General features: G+C 36.6%; 1 protein-coding gene across 6 annotated transcripts in view; it reads left to right on the top strand.

Annotated features, from left to right (window-relative positions):
* The window catches only part of KHDRBS2 (KH RNA binding domain containing, signal transduction associated 2), a 334,761-nt gene that overhangs the window by 104,899 nt on the left and 209,403 nt on the right, over positions 1–20,459 (top strand). For all 6 annotated transcript variants that reach the window (XR_008206779.1, XR_008206778.1, XR_008206780.1 and 3 more), the window contains exon 3: positions 7,208–7,324. Coding sequence is in view for 2 of the 6 variants with exons in the window: in XM_052682944.1 (XP_052538904.1) it covers positions 7,208–7,324 (117 nt within the window). In the remaining 4 variants the exon portion in view is untranslated. The remainder of the gene's footprint in view (positions 1–7,207; positions 7,325–20,459) is intronic.

Genomic DNA, 20,459 nt, shown 5'->3' with positions numbered 1-20,459 from the left:
GCTGTGTTTTTCCTTTGAGCATTTCATATTGTGTTCATCTTTCTCCCTGTGAGCAAGTATCAGCTGTCTGCTCAAAGCCAACACAAACAGATCAGGTGGAAAGCACTATTGAGAAGAGGGCACCTTCTCCTTTGGCTCTGGGACCTCTGTACTGAAGTAGTGTAGTAGTCTGAGAAGGCATTAGCACATCTCCTTCAGAGTAGGTCTCCAGGGCCTCTATCAAGGAATATGCTCATTTTCTTCTGCTGCTGCTGCTTTCTGTCTCCTGACATTCCTGGCTAAAATAGAATCCTGCAATTTGACCCTACCAAACAGGTTTCTTGTAAGCACACCTCCGGAGACAGCAAACACTACAGAGCTTGAATAAAAAGTAATATTGCATTCTCATTGGGAGTGCTAGCTGCATTTTGGAAAAGCTAAAATACTAGATTTTGAATGGGTATTGAGGTAAGCAACCATATAAAGAATGAGAGAAACTTGTCCACTGAACAATCTGCTGAGCTTTATGTACTTACAAGGTGTTGAGAGAAACAAAATTTACCTTCATAATCTTCTAGTGCTGCCTTTATGTAGAGGGAAGTCCCTTCTGCATATCAAAAGATGAGGTACACTTTAATAAATGCTATTCTAAAATGACTGAAATAGCTGAAGTCCTAGAATAGGACAAGAATAAACCTAGTTTATAAGCAGGTCTTAACCAGTAAGCCTTCACTCGGGAATTAATAATACCTTTATCTCCTCCCCTTTTTCTTTAGCACAGCACTGAATTTAGATAGGAACTTTTTATTTATTTATTTATTTATTTCCTGAACAGTTAATTTTTTTTTTTTGTCAGAATAAGTGATTCTGAATATGGAAAGGCTTTTTGTCCCCCCACAAATGAGCTGATGACAAATGTTGAATCAAGCATACTAAGAAATAAACCTATTTTGCATTGTTCAAGTCATTGCTATTTCTACTTCACTGTTTCCTAGGATTAAAAAAAATATATATGAAGTCTCTCAATTCAGGCTTTGTATTGCTTTATCTTACAGGGGGAAGCATTTGTCTGACCATTCCTTATTTATCTAGGCTTTGCTTCTTTTCTATACTCTTATTCTGTGTAGAATAAAAGCAGTCACTCAGGTACACTTTTTCCTCATTTCTGCTTGTAAATTCCAATCTAAATGGTATGTATAAAATAGTATTCTAGAAGGGATGTATTTGGGCTTCATCAAACAATTGTTCTTCTAAATGTGAACATTCATTTTTTTTCACTTGTATTAAATTTGAGGCTCAAATAGTAATGCTGTAAATGTAACATTAGACTTGTTATACCTTTATCTATGCTGTCCTGAGGTGCTCAAAATCTTACCTAATAACGCAGATTTTTAATTTTGAAAAAACTGCTATTTAGAGCTTTACATAATAACATAACAAGTTATATGATGGTTCACTCAATCTGATTATGAGCTTTCTTGTCACCATGTGCAGAAGAGAGGTAGGGAGGAGGTAGGTATGGTTTTAGTATGCTTGACTTTCAGTATCCTTGCGACGATGGTGACTCCAGCAGGGGTGATTCTTCTCAGCCCATGGTGCCTCATGCTTTTGGAAGACTCCACCAGACCTCAGATCCTGTGACCCAACCTCAAGGGATGTTCACAGTATTCCTTGGCTTGTATAAGCAGTGCTCTGAACATGATTTTCACAAGCAAACTGAGCATTAGATATTGGTTAGGTTATTCAAGAGCATGCTTATCCCTTATTGACAGAGTCCTGTGTATACAACCAAAGGATTAAAAGTTTGATTGCTTTTTTGAGTATTAAAATATGAGGTAGTCCTGAAAGTCACAGCTGCTATTTGCCTAGCTCCTCAAGCCGTATTTGTGGCTGCCAAGTCCATGAGACTGCTCCGGTGCAAGGAACCAAAGGCAGGACCCCTGCCAGGGCAAGGCATGGGCAACTTACTTGGATGGTTCTCAGTCTGCCGGCTAGTCTCCTAAATAACTAAAAATAACGAAATAACTGAAAAATAATAATAATAAATGAATAAAAATGATAATTAAAAAAAAAAAGTTTGGTTAGATTCCCTTATTTTTACAGAAAGAAAAGAAAAATAACATCCATGCATTTTTACTGAATCTGTCATAAACCTAGGGTTTCAAACCTTGTTGCTGTTGTTGTTACTTATTTTCTAGTTTCTATATGAAAGTATTAGTATTTTATCATTATTAGCTCACTATAGTATGCATATGCATCTCATACCTAGTTCAGGAAAACGGTGAAGAGACAAGTATGCTAATATTAGCTACAGCTTTTTACAGTATAAATTCACTTTCTTTTCACCGTTTTTATACAACACAAATGCAGTAATGGAGCTGTGTCTATTTACCTTGGATGCCTACTTGAAAGTTCAAACACCCACTGTGTTTCACGTCCTGGACAATTTGCTTTAATACGCCATATACTAAAGAAACTTCTCCTTGAATTCACAACATCATATACAATAGATATTATGTTTTAGTTTCAACTGGGATGGAATTGTATTCTTCAGAGTATTTGGTACGATGCCATGTCTTGGTTCTAGGAGAAAACAATGTTTATGATACACCAGTGCTTCTAGTTGTAGCCAAGCAGTGTTGTAGAGAGCCAGGGCCATTTGTTGGGAAGGGCCCAAGGAGCTGGGAGGGAACAGGACGAGGACAGCTGACTTAAACTGGCCTAAAGGATATTCCATCCCATGTGACATCACAAGGAAGGGTTTTTGAAGGGGTGGGACTTCATCTCTTTTTCTTCTGCTGCTCAAGGGCATAAGCTGGGGGTGGTGAGCAATTGCTTGTATATTAGTTGTTATATACATTCATATCTATAGACAGACTGACATAGATATAATCACTTTTATCCTTTTCCTTTTTTCTATCCTAGTTAATAGTTTTATCTCAGCACACAAGTTCTATTTTGTGTTTTTTTTCTGATTCTTTCTCCCATCCCACTATAGAGGGGAGGGAGTGAGTAAAGGACTGTGTGATGCTCAGCCATCTGCTGGATTAAACCACAGCAGTCATCTTGGCATCCAGCGTGGGGCTTGAAGGATTGAGATAGCAGATCTGATCGCACCACATTAATACAGGATGCTGTGGTAGTTTGGTGACTGCTTGTCACAGTGTTAATTTCTTGTCTGTTTATGGAGCTCTTTGAGATTTTTCGCTTGGAATTATATTGTTTAGCACCTTGTCTGCTGCTTGTTTTCTCTGCTGACTTGTTTTTCACCTCTGGGGGTTGGATTAATATTTTTGTTTTCCTATGCTGTGTAGCCTTGACTTTGAGTTTTGGAACCCATACAATTGGTAGTATTAGTAATTACACTCTTTGCTTTGTCTCCTTACGGAGCCCAGCTATGGATGAAATAGGGGAGAACACTTCCTAGAGTTCCTCAGCCTCCCTTTCACCTTCTCTTCTTTCCATAGAGCTCAAGAGCTAGCTACAGTAGGTCTTGAGAATTCTGAAAATCTGTGGGATATTCAAACCAGCATGCTCCTATTGCTGTGTGTTATGACTGTGTTTCAGGTTATGTTTAAGACTAAATAATTGTTTAAGCATATCACCCAGAGGTTTTCCCTGAGGAGGGGTAGTTCATAGTATGAACAGGTGCTTAGAACAGTGGGCAACCCTAGTGGTTTGGAACATCACTTATTAACACCTGCAGAATCCTAAAAAAACATTACAATATTTGGAAAAGGTATGCTGTCACCCTGACAATCCTAACACAAAGCACAGGAATGTGCTGGGACCTGGCCTATGACCACCAAGCTCTGTTCAACACTGTTCAGCATCCTTAAGGAGAGGAGAACACCTCTGGATCTGATGACAATGCAGTGAGCCCTGTGGCTGCTCCAACTTCTATGACAAATCCTGTGGTTACTCCAACTCCTGTGATTGCTCTGCCAACCCTTGCAGTGAACCCTACAGTCACTCCGGCTGCTGTTACAGGCCCAGTGGTTGCTCCAGCTCCTGCAAAGAGCCCTGCAGTTGTTCTGACATTTTTGGCAGACCCTGAGGTTATTCTAACTCTTCTGGCGGGCTCTGTAGGTGCCACAACCCTCACATCCAGTCCTGTGGTCACTCAATCCCAGTGGTAGGCCCCACAGTTCAATCAGAGAATCAACCAGTGCTAGTATCTGTTGTCCTTAAAAGAAAGATTTAAAAGCATCTACAAAAGTCACATTTAGCAAAGAAAGAAGCTTCTAAGTTCAGAGAAGTAGCTGTGAGTTAAATCGCATGTAGAACTAAACCACAAGAAGTTAATATAAATGCTTGTCTGCATGTTTATTTTCAATTCTGTAACAATTTTGCTGATGTGGTAAGTCACATCAAAAACAACCTGTGTCCAAATTGGAGAGGATAAGTTCAAGTATGACAATGAAAATATATGTGAACTAAAGATACTATAGTACACTTTAGACTGTCGCAAGATTGTTTGTATGCTACGGGATATATTTAAGAACTAATGTACATGTTTTTTAACAGCACAGGTTATAATTAATATCTGGTATTTCAAAAATGCTGTGCATGATATATCAGCATAATAAGCGCTGACACTGGAAGACAGACTGCCTGTGCTGTGCTCCAGCTTGACAACACGCTGTTAGTTTTAGGGATTCTCTTCTCCAGGGCTTAACATGAAGCAAACAAAGAATGCTGATGTGTAGCACGTCCTGCTGGAAGGGGTTTTCAGATTTACGATTGCAGATTAATGCTAAGGATAGCTGGTGTCCCTAGAACTTACTGATGCTGGGAAGACTGAGGACAGTGGTAGAATTTCTGATACTGTTCACTAGCTTTTCTGCAACTTCAGACACACCCAAACTAACAGCAATTCATTTTTTCAGTTGCAAGTAACGGAATGCTTCCTGATATATTTTCTTCAGAGTAGAAGGTGGATGAAGTGTGAATGTCTGTCTGCTACATAATCAATAGAATTAAAATCCCCAGCCACTTATTTCCGGTGAAGTGATTAAAATCCACTTTGTACGTAGTTTATGCTGGCCATACTGCTCCTTTGCAGCAATATTTCAAGGTAATTATTAGGTAGTTTATAAAGTACTTGGTATAAATGTTCAACATAAATCTTCATAAGCTCTATTTTAATAGTTTTATTCTGTTCAGAGAGCAAATGTTGTTGAGCTTTGACTGGCCCTCTTATACCCAAACTTAGGCAGCCGTAGACTTTCATCTTTTGAAAGGCATGTTTTTCCTAATATTTAGAGACAGTAATGGAATGCAGCATAAATTCTCTCGGATTCTACTCCGATTAGTGAAGTGTAAGTGGCACAAAAGATTTCATCTTTTAACTGCCTTCCTGCACATGTATTTCCTGCAGAGAAGAGAAAGCTCAGCTGTTTGCTCAATCTTCTCTAATGAGCCTGCACACGCATGAGATTTCATTTTTGAAATCTTACTTTTATAAATTGAGTCCTAGGGTTAGTATATAGTTTCAAATTAAAGTTGAAATTCAGTCTTTGCCACTCCTTCCTCATCGTTAGGCTTATTTGCATATGAAATTTAATAATCCATCTGAAGAGAGCAACTTCTTTCAGGCAAAGTTGGCCCTGGAAGATACATAGCTACAGTTTTAGTACAGACTTAGTATTGCTGATACCATGATGATTTAAAGGGATGGGATTTATTGAAAGAGTTGCTGACTTTTATTAAATCAATAGAGAAAGTTGGAACAAATTGCAAGCACACAAGCCTGAAAAATGTTATTTTGAGCGTCGAAGCTTGTTCTTTTTCTCCACAGCTGTACCACTTGCTATTTCCCCCTAGGCATTTTATCTAACTGAAATTGGTGATGTTAATTTAGGTGGAAGTAGATTTTGTCTTACGTGTTTATTTTTTCCTGAGATTACATACTTTTTTCTTCGATGGTTTAACCAATATTTGAAGGAAGTTACAATTGCAGCAAGGAGGGTGTCAGTTTCTTTACGTAAGTGACAAGTGATAGGATACGAGAAAACGGCCACACACTGAGTACCAGGGGAGGTCTAGACTGGACATGAGGAAGAATTTCTTCATGGAGAGTGTGGTCAAGCATTGCAGTGAGCTGCCCAGGGATGCGCTGCATTCCTCATCCCTGGAGGTATCTAAGAGATGTGTGGACATATCATTGGTTTAGTGATGGGACGGTGTAGGTCAGGTTGATGGTTGGACTCAGTGGTCATGAACGTCTTTTACAACTTAGATGATTCTGTGGTTGTATCATTTGTGATCTTCCTTAAGTTTTGACACCAGCATGTCCTTGATTGCTATTCTTATTGTCATGCAGATACAATTGCACACCTTTATTCTCAGGTGAGCTTAGTCTTTATTGAAAGACAGACCAGAGTTCTCCATCAATTTCCAAAGACATCATGTCATATCCAAAAAGATTTTGGAAAGCATAACACATACTAAGTTGAATAAACTGTCGATTGCAGAGCACCTGATAGCTTCCATGCTTTGGTACTTTATGATGACAAAGCATTAACGCCTTATTTAATTAGTGTTCTGTCAAAGAATTTTCAAGTAGACATCTCTCTTCTTCGTGCAGAAAAAAAAATACAACAATGTATGTGCCATAGGAACTGTACACTGTTTAAAAGTATTTGCAGCATATCAGACAAATTCCAGTGCTCTGCAAAATCCTCAGACAAGAGCCTGGTTATCTGGAGTGATCTGTTTGTGTGACTTGTTCAGTTACTGGCAAAACAGATATTTGAAACCGATACGTGAAACGACATTTACTTTAAAATCGATATGTAAAACATCAATTCTTAGAAACCTATCAAAAGCTCTAGCTTTGCAAAATACATTATTCTGCCAATAAAGCTGACTATCGCAGGAAAGAACATATTCATTTTCTTAGTTTCACCTATGTCATCTAATAAGCCAAGATCTTGTTTAGCACTTTGCTAAACCTAAGCAGCTGTTGTCCATTTTTCTCCTAAAGACGAATCTCCTGGGTTTCAGATAAACTATGAGTGCTTATAGTTCCTTTCCAAAGCACATGAGAAAACAACGCCATTCTTCACACTTATATGAATTAATCCTAGAATTAAATAGTAGTATTGTTTAAAAATAAGAGTAAACTTTTCTCTTAAAGCAACTCATTTATGAAGATTTGTGATTTTTTTTATTTTTTTTTTTAAATGCTCCTTGTTTTAAAATAGTTTTCTTATTTACTTTCTAGTTCAATTTTGTTGGGAAGTTGCTTGGACCAAGAGGGAACTCCTTGAAGAGGTTACAAGAAGAAACAGGAGCAAAAATGTCTATCCTGGGAAAAGGCTCCATGAGGGATAAAGCTAAGGTACTGTCTGGATTCTGATTGCAGTTAGTGTTGATACATTTGTGCCTTAGCAATTTTCTTACTAATGACTCAATAGAATTAAGCTAGATTCTGATTCCAAAAACTTGTTACTTTAATTGCTGTCTTCTCATATAATCATATAAGACCACAGTTACAGTTATAGTTACTGCCACTGTTATTTAAATAAAGTTAATTTGTTCCGAGAAAAGCTTATTTCTCCTGAGAAAGTTTAGCTTGTTGAGATTGCTGCTGTGATGTCAATGTACACAAATAGATTTTCTCCTTTGTTTCTTTAGGCTTGTTCTTATTGTTTATTTGGATGCCACTTTTCTAGAAGGTTGAATATTTATTCAGGGCATAGTTTAAAAAAAAGATTAAGTGAAATTTTACTTATGTATGTTTAAAAATGCACTGTAGATAAAGGAAAAAAATCTGCATTTGAAATCGTGGCCTGGGTATTGCACGTCAAGTAATTATTTGTACAGTCAAGAAGTTTAATACATATGCAAGTTCATATTGTATTTTGACTCTTACTTTATATGCTGTGGAACAGCAACATTGCAGTCAACACAGAAATAATGACTGTTAATTTCAGTGAACTGTAGATAGCCTTTAGTAATGCTGTGCATTGTTTGGTTTTCCTTTCTGTCACGTTTGTAATTCATCTCAGTAGGTAAAATAATGAAAGAAATAACTTGCTAGAGTGAAGGAAAACCTAACCAGGATTTTACCATCTTTATGGTTGTTATTATTTGGCCTTGGTAATGAATATCAACAGTCACACTTGCATTAGGAGATCTCCAATGGCAGTATTAAAAATAAAACACAAAAAGACAAATTAGGCACACAGAGTGTATTTCATTTTTTTCAGCGATTTCTTTATGACATTGGGCATATTGACACTTCAATTATCTATTTAACACTATATTTTATGATAATAAAGGCTGATTACGTAACATATTTTATTTTTAGTTAGTGACAAGTACAATATTTTATGACTTCTGGCTTACTTCTGGAATTATAGAAAATGACTGCCTGGACAAATGAATGTGAGTGCTGCTAAGTACAGTAATTTGCATCTGTACTGTGTCTGCCAGCTCCATTCTCAGCCACCCACTCAGATCATTATTGCCAAAGGCAGCAATTGCCCAGACGGAGAAGTGTGAAGAGCTTGTTACTAGATAAAGAGGTTTAAGCACATAAATAGATGAAGTCCTCTGATTTTGAGATTGGTCAACTCTTCATATCACGCTGTTTAAATCTTATTGTAACAAACAGTGCCATCATGGCAGTTATTGTATTCACTCATGAGTATGTCATCAGAAACAAAACTCAGTTGTTATTCTTTTCTCCTCTTCATACAGTATTTAGGACTAAAAAGCCATATGAAGTTAAATGTGAACTTCATTGAACGTCATTCATTTGACAAAGGTGTAAAATGTGAACTTCTGTAGTAAAACTGTTAAATATGGTAGTGATGGAAGCAACTTCTATAGAGAAGGCCCCATAAGCAACTATTATCTGCATCCAATTTATACATCACTGACTGAAAAGAAAATTAACCTCTTGCAATTACAGTGACAGACAGGAATTATCTGATCTAGATACATCATTGTTGCTGGTTCCTAGGAAAAGACACTGAGAATGTCCATGGGCTGGATAATAATAGCAATTAGCATTTAAGAGAGGATATTTTTGGTTGAGAACCTGGTAAATCTTACAGAAAATACATTTAACTGTGGGCTTAAATAATGGCCTAAATTGCTATGTCACATACATACATACATACATAATACAGAAAGGACATTGAGGTGCTAGAGCAGGTCCAAAGAAGGGCAACAAGGCTTGTGAAAGGCTTGGAGAATATGCCCTACGAGTAGAGACTGAAGGAACAGGGGCTGTTTAGTGTGGGGAAAAGGAGCCTGAGAGGAAACCTTATTGCTCTCTTCAAATACCTGGAAGGTGATAGCAGGAAGAGTGGGGTTGGTGTCTTCTCACTGGTGACAGGTGACAGGACAAGGGGAAATGGCCTCAAGTTGCACCAGGGAAGGTTTAGGAAAAGCTTCTTTACACAGCATTGTTAAGCACTGGAATAGTTTCTCCAGGGAGGTGGTTGAATCACCATCCCTGGATATGTCTAGAAACACGTTTGGATGTGGTGCTCAGGGACATGATTTAGTGGAGGGTTGTTAGAGTTAGGGTAGTATGGTTAGGTTGCAATTGGACTTGGTGATCTTAAAGGTCTTTTCCAACCTGAGCAATTCTATGATTCTATCATTCTATGGAAAATGCAACTTAATCTGATTAAAACAGTTTTCTTGCCATGAAACAAGCTAGCCTCATTTACACAACTTTTTTGTTTGTTTGTTTGTTTACTGATATTTCCTTCTGAAAGAATTTTCAGAAAAAATCTGTGTAATTTCTCTCTGTAAACTAGAACATCCTTAAGACTCTCCATGGTATGCCAAAGGCGGAACCAGCTCCCAGGCAGACTGCCCACATGCAGGCTTTTCTCTGGTAAGCTGGCTGCTCAGCTGCATCAGAGCAACAGAAGCTGAGTGTCAGTAATATTCTTGATGGAAAAGATTAAATAAATTTACACCCCAAATCCTTACTTAGTGCTCAAAAAGAAGTGATACACCAGTTTGTGGAGGTACACTTTCTAATTTTGGAAACCTTTTATTAAAGGAGATTTATTTCATTTTCAGAATTTCCTTATTCTTAAAAAAGAAATCTGTGTGTACATTTCAGAGGTTAAAGAACTGGGGCTGTTTCCTTTCCAAGCTTTACACTATTGATGAGGGTGACTTGAGTCCTTTGCAGAGCCACTGTGTCTACAGTGCATGAAAAGGGCGAGTTTGAAAAGGCAATGCAGGTTAATTAACATGAATAATATCAGCAACTCCACCAAGCTTATATACATCTCTCAGAAAGTTGTGTTAGAAATTTCTGAAGATGCCCCAAAATAGCTGCAGCAGTTTTGCAGAACATTGCTGCAGATATAATGAAAACTGCAGTGATTCTTCTAGATTGCTGTGGCTAATGTGAGTCCCTAAATCTTTGTGCTTAAGCTGGTGCCACTGGCTCAGCAGAAGTCTATTTTTCTATAACAGACACAACCCAAGAGGAATGATCCTACAGAGTTCTGGCAGAAAAAACATCACAAGATGCCACATTACCTCTAGGCACAATAAAAGATGATGCTGAACTTTTGCTTCTTCCTCCTTTGATTTGTACTTTCAATGTTGATTGTAGCTAAACCTTGAAATACTTGTTAGTGGAATAACTCCATTTATTTCTAAATCACAGGTATATTATTGTTTAACATGATGAGCATATTCTTGGTCGTTGAGAGTTGTGCCCATTGTAAGAGCATAGCCAGTTTCCAGTGTGATCTTTGGACAGGATCAACTCTCATCACCTTGATAACTGATACAATGCCATTACAATTTGTCGTTACTGTAGTATTACTGTATTGTAAATATGCAAAGATATTCTTCAGAACAGGTACAATTGCTTGGCTTTTGATTCTTTTCCCTGTCTTTGTCTCTTTTTTCCAAATAGCATTGGACACAATAGTAAAGGTAATCAAACTAAACTGAAGAGAAATCTCATTACAAGTGGAATGAATTTATTTCTTTCATACTTTGATGCACATTGGCTCCTTTTCAGCCATACAGTGAATGCTTTCCGCTATGCCATAAAATAAATAAGTTTTAAAAAAAAAACAAACATAAAAATGTATGCTGTGAGATGAAATAGCTTTTTAAAATATGCTGTAACAGAAAGAGCATAGAATTTCTTTAAAAGAAGCAGGAAAAAATGTAGCATCTTCTTAAATACTTCTGTTTCTTGTGCAAGGTACCTGAAAACAGATACAAATAAGAACTTTTCTCAGGAGAAAGCATAGTCTAAGGGGTTGCACTATTTTTTCAAATCTGCCACTTCAGTTTAAAGCTTTACTGCTGCTTGTAACATGAACCAAAAGCTAGTTTTAAGTTTCTGCCCATGCCTGCATCCCCAGATGCCCACCAGCAGCCATTTACGGCTCAGAAATCACGTGTGCAACTTAGCCCTTTTTACTAGATTCCTGTTTCTTTACTATAAATCACACAGAATTGGAGAACAAACTTGCAGCTTTGAAAACTCACATCAACTGTTCTTCCGTGACTCAGTGTTTGCCTACTGCTGAATGAACATTTGACTTTCTTCTTCAAGTTTCAGTTGTTACTTACAATAGTTACTAAAGCAAAAAAGTTTAATTACGGAAGACTTAATGCACTACAACTGTCTTCCTCTCTGTGAATTAAGTGTTTTCCAAGGAGGCTCTGGTACCACTGGACAGCAGTTTGTCCTGTTATACAGGATTTCTTGCATGAGCTTCTCTTTTTCAAAAATTTAGGTGTTAAGACTCTGTTGGCAACTGCAAAGAACTGAGAACTGAGCTCACAGAGAACCTATTTGGGTTCAACGAGAAGTATATGATCTTTATTAAGGTTTTTAACAGCTGTATAATAACTTTTAAAAGATCTTGTAGATATGGGAGAATTGGCAGTGGATCCTGGGTCTGTTCAGTGCAGTGTCCTGCCTGCAGTCCGGCAGTCTTTAAATATGGGTTTAAATATCTTACAGTGTTAACTTCACATATGTAATGTTTCTTATATAGTGCCCAATAACTTTGGGGTCTGAACTACAATATATTTTTTCGTTAGATCAAGTCTCCCATGAACATAGTGTCTGTAATGATCATTTACGTTTTCGCAGTATAGTTACTTGTGTCATATTTCATTCCAAATGAAAGTGGCCCTATTTTGAGCAAGAATAATTTTGAAGGACCCTAGAAAGTTTAAGAAAAAATAAATAAATCACCTCGTCTTTTGCACAAGGTTTTGTGCTGGTGGCATTCCACTCATACCAATGTGGTAGTTCATTCTAGTTAATGGCTGTGGTAGTTCAGCCCTGTGTGTCATCTTGAGATTTCAGCATAGTATATAGCATACTCCATAGTATAGTTGGAGATAAAAAAAATTGAGTATTTCATTAAAATATCTGCTTTGGTTCCTTAAAACAGAAACTGCAGGCTTGCTTCCAGCCTGCTTTGAGTTCTGGTCTAGACTTTACACAAAATCCCTGAAATGTTTGTTATTAGGTAGGATCTTTCTGTTTCATTGAATTGCTCCTTTATCATCTTTTGCTACAAAATCTTCAAGGGAAATACAGAACAATGTGTGACATTGGATTTAGAAAAATGGCTCACATCCAGAAGCATCAATAACTAGTTTTAAATCACTAACTGGTGCTCACCCAATTAATCTTTTTCTGCTAGATTTTCCTTTGCTGTATATAATAGTATTATTGACTTTGAATAGTTATCTCTACAGCCATGATACCTTAGAGCTTACAGCCGTTATACCTCACAAGTGGGTTTATGACCAAAAGCAGGATTAGGCCTTTGGCATGCATTCATGATATGAGCAGGAGTAACAGCAGCACACAGCTTCTGCTGCAGCATGTTTTTACTTTCCAAAATCTCTCCACCTCTCCAGTACAATTTTCTTTGAAACACCTTTTATTCTTTATGCTGATTTTACTAATAGTAGACAGCTAGTCTAACAGCACATCGCTTATTCAGTCTCACATTTTATTTGCACAGTTGCTCACAATTACTTGGTTAAAGCAAAGTTTTGGAGGCCAAATCTAGTTATCTATTCAGAAAGTAAAAGGTCATACTAGCAAATAGATAGGTGTTCAGAAAGTTGCTCAGACATTCCTTTAGTTTATAAGATGCATATAGAATCCCATAACCTTTGTCTGTATATAGCAGCTATCTTGGATATAAGCAGATTTATACCTTGCAGATGCCAGTGTGTGCTGGTTCTCACCAGCCTTTTGGTACTCTCAGACTGTTCTGACAGGTCCACCAGCATCAGCCATTTCCAAAGCTTACTGGTCCTTGGAAAGCTTTCATATGACACCTTCTCAGCAGTCCTAATTTTGGCTTTTTCTCTACTGAAGCTTACACATATTTACAGAATGAGTTCACTCAAACTTACATGGAAGGGGCATTTACATGAAAAATGTTCATTCCCTCATTTTTCACTGTTGAATGGATAAATACAAAACTTTATAGCCTTTTTGTCTCCAAGAGACAAATTGTGGATTACATATTTTAGGCACTAAATTTTGGAAACCAGCTCATTCAATCTATAATTTATTTGTCTCTGATTTCTTGAAAAAAGCTTAAAATACCAAGCAATTTGCACAAGTTTATGTGTTTATTAGAGGAAACTGAACTGAGCTTCTGAACTTCTTGAAGTGCTCAGTTTTGGTGGGTTTTTTTGTTTGTTGGTTTCTAATGAAATGATGTGGAAATATAACAAAGACTTATGCTTCTGCATACAAGGAAAATTAAAATGCAAGTTTTGATTTTAAATTGAAAAAAAAGGCACACAAAAAAATAGAGATTATGATATAAACTTAGCTTTCATATGCATTGATTACTGATGAAAAACTAAAGTGCATATGTTGGTTATACCCAAAGGTAGACTAAAAAAATCAGAGAATTGAGGCACTCAATAGGTTCTCAAAATTTTTGTAGTTTAGATTAAAAATTGCTTTATTTATCTCTTTTGACTCTTAAATAAAATCAGTATTATCTCCACTAACACTCTCAGTGTCCCAGAGGTGCTTGTCCTCTGCTATTAAAGCTGGTGGCAGTTTTGCCAATGGGGAGTAAACCATTTTTAGTATTTTGCTGAGTGAGAAAAAAAAATCAAATACAAGCTTAAAGTGCTTTCATTTTGAGATTGAGGAGTCTAAAGAGTAACATGTTAGAATGACTGTAGAGATTCAACAAGCTATATCAATTTAAACACTTCCTGCTAACTTGATTCATGGAATGCTATGATACTTCCATGCAATTAGTGATGGCATTTTCAAAATGGCAATTTAACCTTGTGTTAAAAAACTGCAGACTGTAAGTCTGAGAGTTAAGAAAAGTACATTGTTCTCATAGAGAGTTACATCAGCCTTTGAAGAGATGCTGAAATATCCAAGTTCTGCAGCATAGTGGTGGTATTAAGTCTTCATCTCCTTCCTCACATCTAATGTTACAACAATTAGAACTCTGACAGGACTTTTGAAACACTTAATTACTGTTTTCAAAATGATGGAACACTTTCTTATAAATTAGAATGCTTCCAAGGACCAAAGTCTTATGATAATGCTTCAGATTTATTGGTTCTCTTCTAAATTCTGTTCTAGTGGTTGGTGAACCTGCCCACAGCAAGGTTGAAACTAGATGATCTTTGAAGTCCTTTTCAATGTAAGCCATTCTATGATTCTATGATTCTATGATAAGTAAATTAACTCAGTGACTTAGAGCAATTTAGGGGACTGTAGATCTACTCATGCTGATGTTTTTTCCCGATCCATACTTTTTCAGAGCAGGCATTTGTATTCCAAAGTATTGTATTTATCTGCCTGAGGCTTCATAAAGACAAGGTTTGATTATTTTTTTTTAAATATAATTACTGTTCTTTCTGTTTTATGTATAGATAAATGCAAAAAGAACTACTTTGAATTATTGGCAGCAATTATGTTCAATCCCAGTTTTCCGTGCATAATGTTATCCATACTCTTGAGGACCGTGATAAATACTTTTAATATATTTTAATGGGTTACTATTATGAGGAATTTTGCTTTGCCACAATAGAGGCAGCATTACACTAAATTAAATTACAGTGCACACAATTAAATAGAATAATGAAATAAAACAGACTTGGAGCAACAGCTCTTTGGAGTCCTCTGAAATTCAGTTCCATGATAAACTTAATAGGAGAATACAGTGAGTAGAATTTTGATAACTAATCTAGATATTATTTTGTTTGTAACATCTCCATCAAGGATTAATATTCAGAGACATCAATTACTCTCTAGATTATTTTTCTGATTGACTCCTGTTGTACTATTGAGTATTCCTTCTTTGTTGATCTATCCAGCATCAACATAACGTTTTAGCTCTAATTTCATTGTGCTGTATGTTTTTTGTAATCTGCAGTATTTTCAGGCTTCTCAATAAGAGTTCAAGGAAATTGGAAAACCTAAATTTAACTGGCAGCCATATATTACTAAAGAAAAAACAATAAACTCTTGTAATTCCTAAAAAATAAAAATATCACTTTTACATATTCTGACAACAAATCCTTTTGAAGAATAGAGGAGCCTGAGATACATTTCTGTTTTGTCAAATAAAGTAAGGTACATGTGCAGCTCTGAACAGTCATTAGCAATGAAAACAGTAAGTATGATATTGAGATTGCAAACTGTATTAGAGAGGGGCTTTTTTCCCCCTTATTTCTGTTATTTTTATTGAAGATGAATTGAATCCAATAAGGACCAGGCATGTGGAGTTGGGAGGAATCCACATTTTACATTCAGTTCGCATAATTCACTAGCTCTTGGAGACTGACTTTCTTTCCTAGAGGTTTGTACTTTTCCCACAGAAGAGAATCATAATACTCTAGTAGTGCCTGCAGAGTAAATAGTTCATTGATATTTACAAATCTCTTTACAAAAACTTCATGTTATTGCACTATATTCAAAATTTTCCAAGTTCAAAGGAGGAGTGGGATGTAGAATTCCCTGCAGAATGCATCCATTTCCTATGGAGATCTGTGGGTGTGCTCAAGCCTTTTGGGTTCTTTGCCAAAATCTATGTACTCATATGAAATTTACCTATTTAGTAAGTTAGTGCATTGGTTTAAATCAAAATAACTTTACCATCTGAACGATAAATAAATAAATAAATTGCTTTCTGAAAAATTTGGTAGAAGGTGGGATGGTTACTGGTTGGTGGTTAAAATGCACACACAAGACATTACTCAGATCATCATCTTTTGCTTTTCACACTGTCCAAGATGTAACATCTTTAGAAGTAACCCTGGGGAGACATGATTTGGGAGACTTAAGAACATGTATTTTTTTTTAGCCTAGGGAAGTGTCAGTGCATTGCTGAATTCAGGGTCCTACTGGCAATTCTCCCCTTCCTGTGCTCCCAGGCCCTTGCTGTGAGAGTAAATGGCTGCTTGATGAGCATTCTTTATTACTCAGGCAGGTTAATGATGCAGCAGATATCTATAAACTTCAAAGTTTTCATTTAAGAATGATTTCTGAGGTAGGAAAACAAACAAAAAGCTCTGCTTTTTTTTTTTTTTTTTTTTTTTTTTTTCTTTTGTCCAGCTACAGTCCCTATTTCATGTGCTGTTATATTAAAGAAAACTGTTAGCAGATGCTTTTTATTTGGCATGAGTGGAAAAGAGGGGTGGCCAGCAGGGACAGGGAGGTGATTGCCTCCCTCTACTCTGCTCTTGTGAGGCCCCATGTGGAGTATTGTGTCCAGGTCTGGAGCCCCCAGTGCAAGAAAGACAGGGAGCTGTTGGAGAGGGTCCAGAGGAGAGCCACGAAGATGATCAGGGGACTGGAGCACCTCCCCTATGAAGACAGGCTGAGGGAGCTGGGCTTGTTCAGCCTGGAGAAAAGAAGGCTGCGGGGTGACCTCATTGCAGCCTGTCAGTACCTAAGGGGAGCCTACAGACAGGAGGGGAATCAACTCTTTGAAAGGGTTGATAACAGCAGGGCAAGGGGAAATAGTTTTAAATTGAGGGAGAGAAGATTTAGGTTAGATGTCGGGGGAAATTCTTTACACAGAGAGTGATGAGGTGCTGGAACAGGCTGCCCAGAGGGGTTGTGGATGCCCCGTCCCTGGAGGTGTTCAAGGCCAGATTGGATGGGGCCCTGGGCAGCCTGGTCTAGTATTAAATGGGGAGGTTGGTGGCCCTGCATGTAGCAGGGGGGTTGGAGATTCATGATCCTTGAGGTCCCTTCCAGCCCTGGCTATTCTGTGATTCTGTGAAAAGTAAAAGGATATTTTCTTTTTATTATGGTGCTAATCCTTTTCCAGAGATCAGTTTAGAGAGTAGGGAGATACAGAGAATTGCCAGTAAGCCTTCTTTTCTTAATTGAAAACACAATTAAGCATTCATATAACTCCCTTCCACTATAGGTTAATTCTGATATTAAGTCTCTAACTGTTATGTGATTTGATTCATAGGTCCATATGTAAGACCAAAAATAATGTTTTGCGTTTATATAAATTGATGTACGAAATATTTAGTCCTGAAAAGTTTGAAAATAAATTATTTTTCTTTAAAAAGAATATGAAAACAAGTACCCCCAAATCCAGATTGGCTGTTCTTTGTTACTTAAATTGTTCTCTGAGTTGCAGGGAAAATATGTTCTGGAAGAAGAGTTTTGCAGATCACAGTTGATTTGAGTGCCCCATAGAGGGTGCACCCCGTAGTTAATGAAGGACATAGAGTGCATGTTCAGAGTACATTATGCATATAAATACTCAAGAATAGCAAAGCTGTTCTTTGAGATGTTGAAGAAAATAACTGGTAATATAAACTTCTTCATGTAGAAGTGAAATTAAAATTATTCTTTAACACCCAGACCTATCTTTTACAAATTTTTTAATCATACTGGATGTAGAAACTTCTATCAGCTAAATGCTTCCTACAAGGTCGCTTAACATATATATACATAATATATATATATGTTATGACATGAGATATACTCTGAGGAATTTGTGGTATCCCAAAACCCATCCATACGCTGTTCAAATATGCAGTGACTGTTGATGTTTTTGATGGTGTGAACATACATATTCATCAGAATAACACTCATAAAATACCACTGGAGTCTTACTTATAAAACATTTCTGTGAAATATTGCTATTCCATCTTCCACATCGAAATGCAATAATTTAGATAATGAATGTATAAATTCTGTGTTGGTTTTTAATATGTTTTTTTATTTTATTTTAAACGAGACTCACATAGAGCAACTGCCAATTTTCTTTCTCCAGGATTTATCATTTATGACTTTCCTGTTTAGACTACCAGATGTGCAGTATGTGTTATTATTTATTGATGTATATGGGATGCATTCATGATAAAATGAAAATCTTTACATTCATTACATTGAAGTATATCAGTATTAAGAAGCGCTAGAATATAAGTTAGATTCACAAACAGATTTAAACTGTTCACACATAAATGGGAGCTCATACACAGTACTTCAAGTATAGTGATACAGTGTTATTCATGATCAGGGTTATATGGAATTTTGGTCTAAAACATACACAGAAATTTATCTCAAATGTTACTTGGAAATTTATTCATGAATAGGAGAGCCTGAAATCACAAATAAATAAAACACTTTTACATATATTACTTAAAAATGAATCGATAAGCTATTCTATGTAAAGTTAGTACCTTTTGTTCACTTGGGCTTCAGTGAGAAAGGACTTGTGATAGATCATACACCAGGTTATTTGTTGTATGGACTTTTGTTTCCAAACTGATCATATTCATGGCTCAACTAAAAAACCTTCTTGAGTTTATAGCAAAAAGGTCAAATTTTCATATTTTGTGTTATACTACTTGTGGTATGCTGCGCAGCAAAAATCTGGCGTTGTCATAGTGCACTGAATTATTAACTCATCTAGCGTTATTTCCAGGCTCTGGAAATAGTATTCAGTTTTTTAGAAAATAATAAGTAGAGAAACAGGGGCAAATAATACTCCTAGGTAACAAAAAAAATTCTATAATATGCATGAGAAGAGAACTCCTTCATATTATGCATAAGTTATTACCTTACACCACAACATAGAAGATCAAATGACCCTTCATTTGCTAGCATAGAAACATATGTTATGCTTTTCCATGAAGCATGCCTGATTAAATTTTGCTTAATTGTTGGTGCAAATTCTTGTTGCATTGTGTAACAAGTAACATCATTAGAAAAAAAAAAATCTTTTGTGTCTTTGAAATAGATTACACACACTGCACTGACAGTACAGGAATATTGTAGGCAAATATTGGAAGAGATACCTGGTAACAAAAAGAAAATCTAAGAAAGAGGATGTTTAGGTAGGAGCTGCAACAAAATTCTTACAGTTCATACCAATTGTAAGTTTGATTTCCTTATTTCGTTTTCTATTGGATGAAAAAAAGTTGAAGGAAGCACCATTTTAAGGCTCAACTATTACGTAGCGTGAAAAAATGGGACTTCTTCCATGTATCATGATATGTTTGTGATAGTTTGCTCCTTTATTTCTGTGAGCAATTTCTGATATATGCTCTAATTTTAATTCTAAATATAGTAAACTGATTCATTATATGTTGGATTGGCCACAGTTGAGTATTGTTAAGAAGGTGAATGTGCTTCTGGATTGGTAGGAGTGCATCTGAGTGATCTGGAATGTCAGAAATTATCCTGTCAGCTTTTGGCATCTCAAGGTATGAAAACAAAAATGTTGAGACTTTACATAAAGGGACACTTCTATATTGTTTATTCTTTTCTATTTTGTTTGGATGCCTTTGGTGTTTGCAGTCCTGTAGACATCAGTTGGAGCTGCTTGTAGATATTTGTATGGATTAAATGTAGGTGATTATTACTGTCCTATTTATTCTATTCTCAGCTCAGGGAGGTCGTACTTTTAAATCAGGACTTCTCCAACTTTTAACTGTTTGTATGCTTATTCTTTCTGTACCTGCACAGTCCCAGTATGGGCCTGACCTGGGGACACTGAATTCTGCATGAACAGTTACAGAACATGTGTTTCTGAAGTTTCAGGAAGTTCAATCGTGAAAGTAGGGGAAATTTCACTTGGCTCCATTATTCCCAGTAATGTCTCCACAGGTGAACCGCTCTGAGAGTGGTTACAGCCCAGACTTCTACAGTTAGATACGTGACATCAGATTTTGGTAGGAATGAGCTCGAGCTACTTGTTTGTGCTGACAGTGGTTATATGACATCACTGCAGGGCATAATTAAATATATAAGTGCAGACTAAATTTGATCAACACAGTGATATCTAGGCTTGCAACATCCACCTGAATGTTTCTGCCTATATAAGGGCTTAAAGCGTTCATCTCTTTAATCTCCAAAGACTTAAGAGAAGCTTGAGTTTGAAAGCAATGCCACATTTCATAATGCATAGGTATAAAATAAAGTCTAAATATGGTCCAATGGCTTTGGCAGCTTTGAATGAGATTTGGGTAGAAGAAAA

Source organism: Tympanuchus pallidicinctus, unplaced genomic scaffold, assembly GCF_026119805.1.
Source record: "Tympanuchus pallidicinctus isolate F22 unplaced genomic scaffold, pur_lepc_1.0 scaffold1, whole genome shotgun sequence".
NCBI lineage: Eukaryota > Metazoa > Chordata > Aves > Galliformes > Phasianidae > Tympanuchus > Tympanuchus pallidicinctus.
Note: the sequence above shows the minus strand (reverse complement) of the source record. Positions and strands in the feature narration are given on the sequence as shown.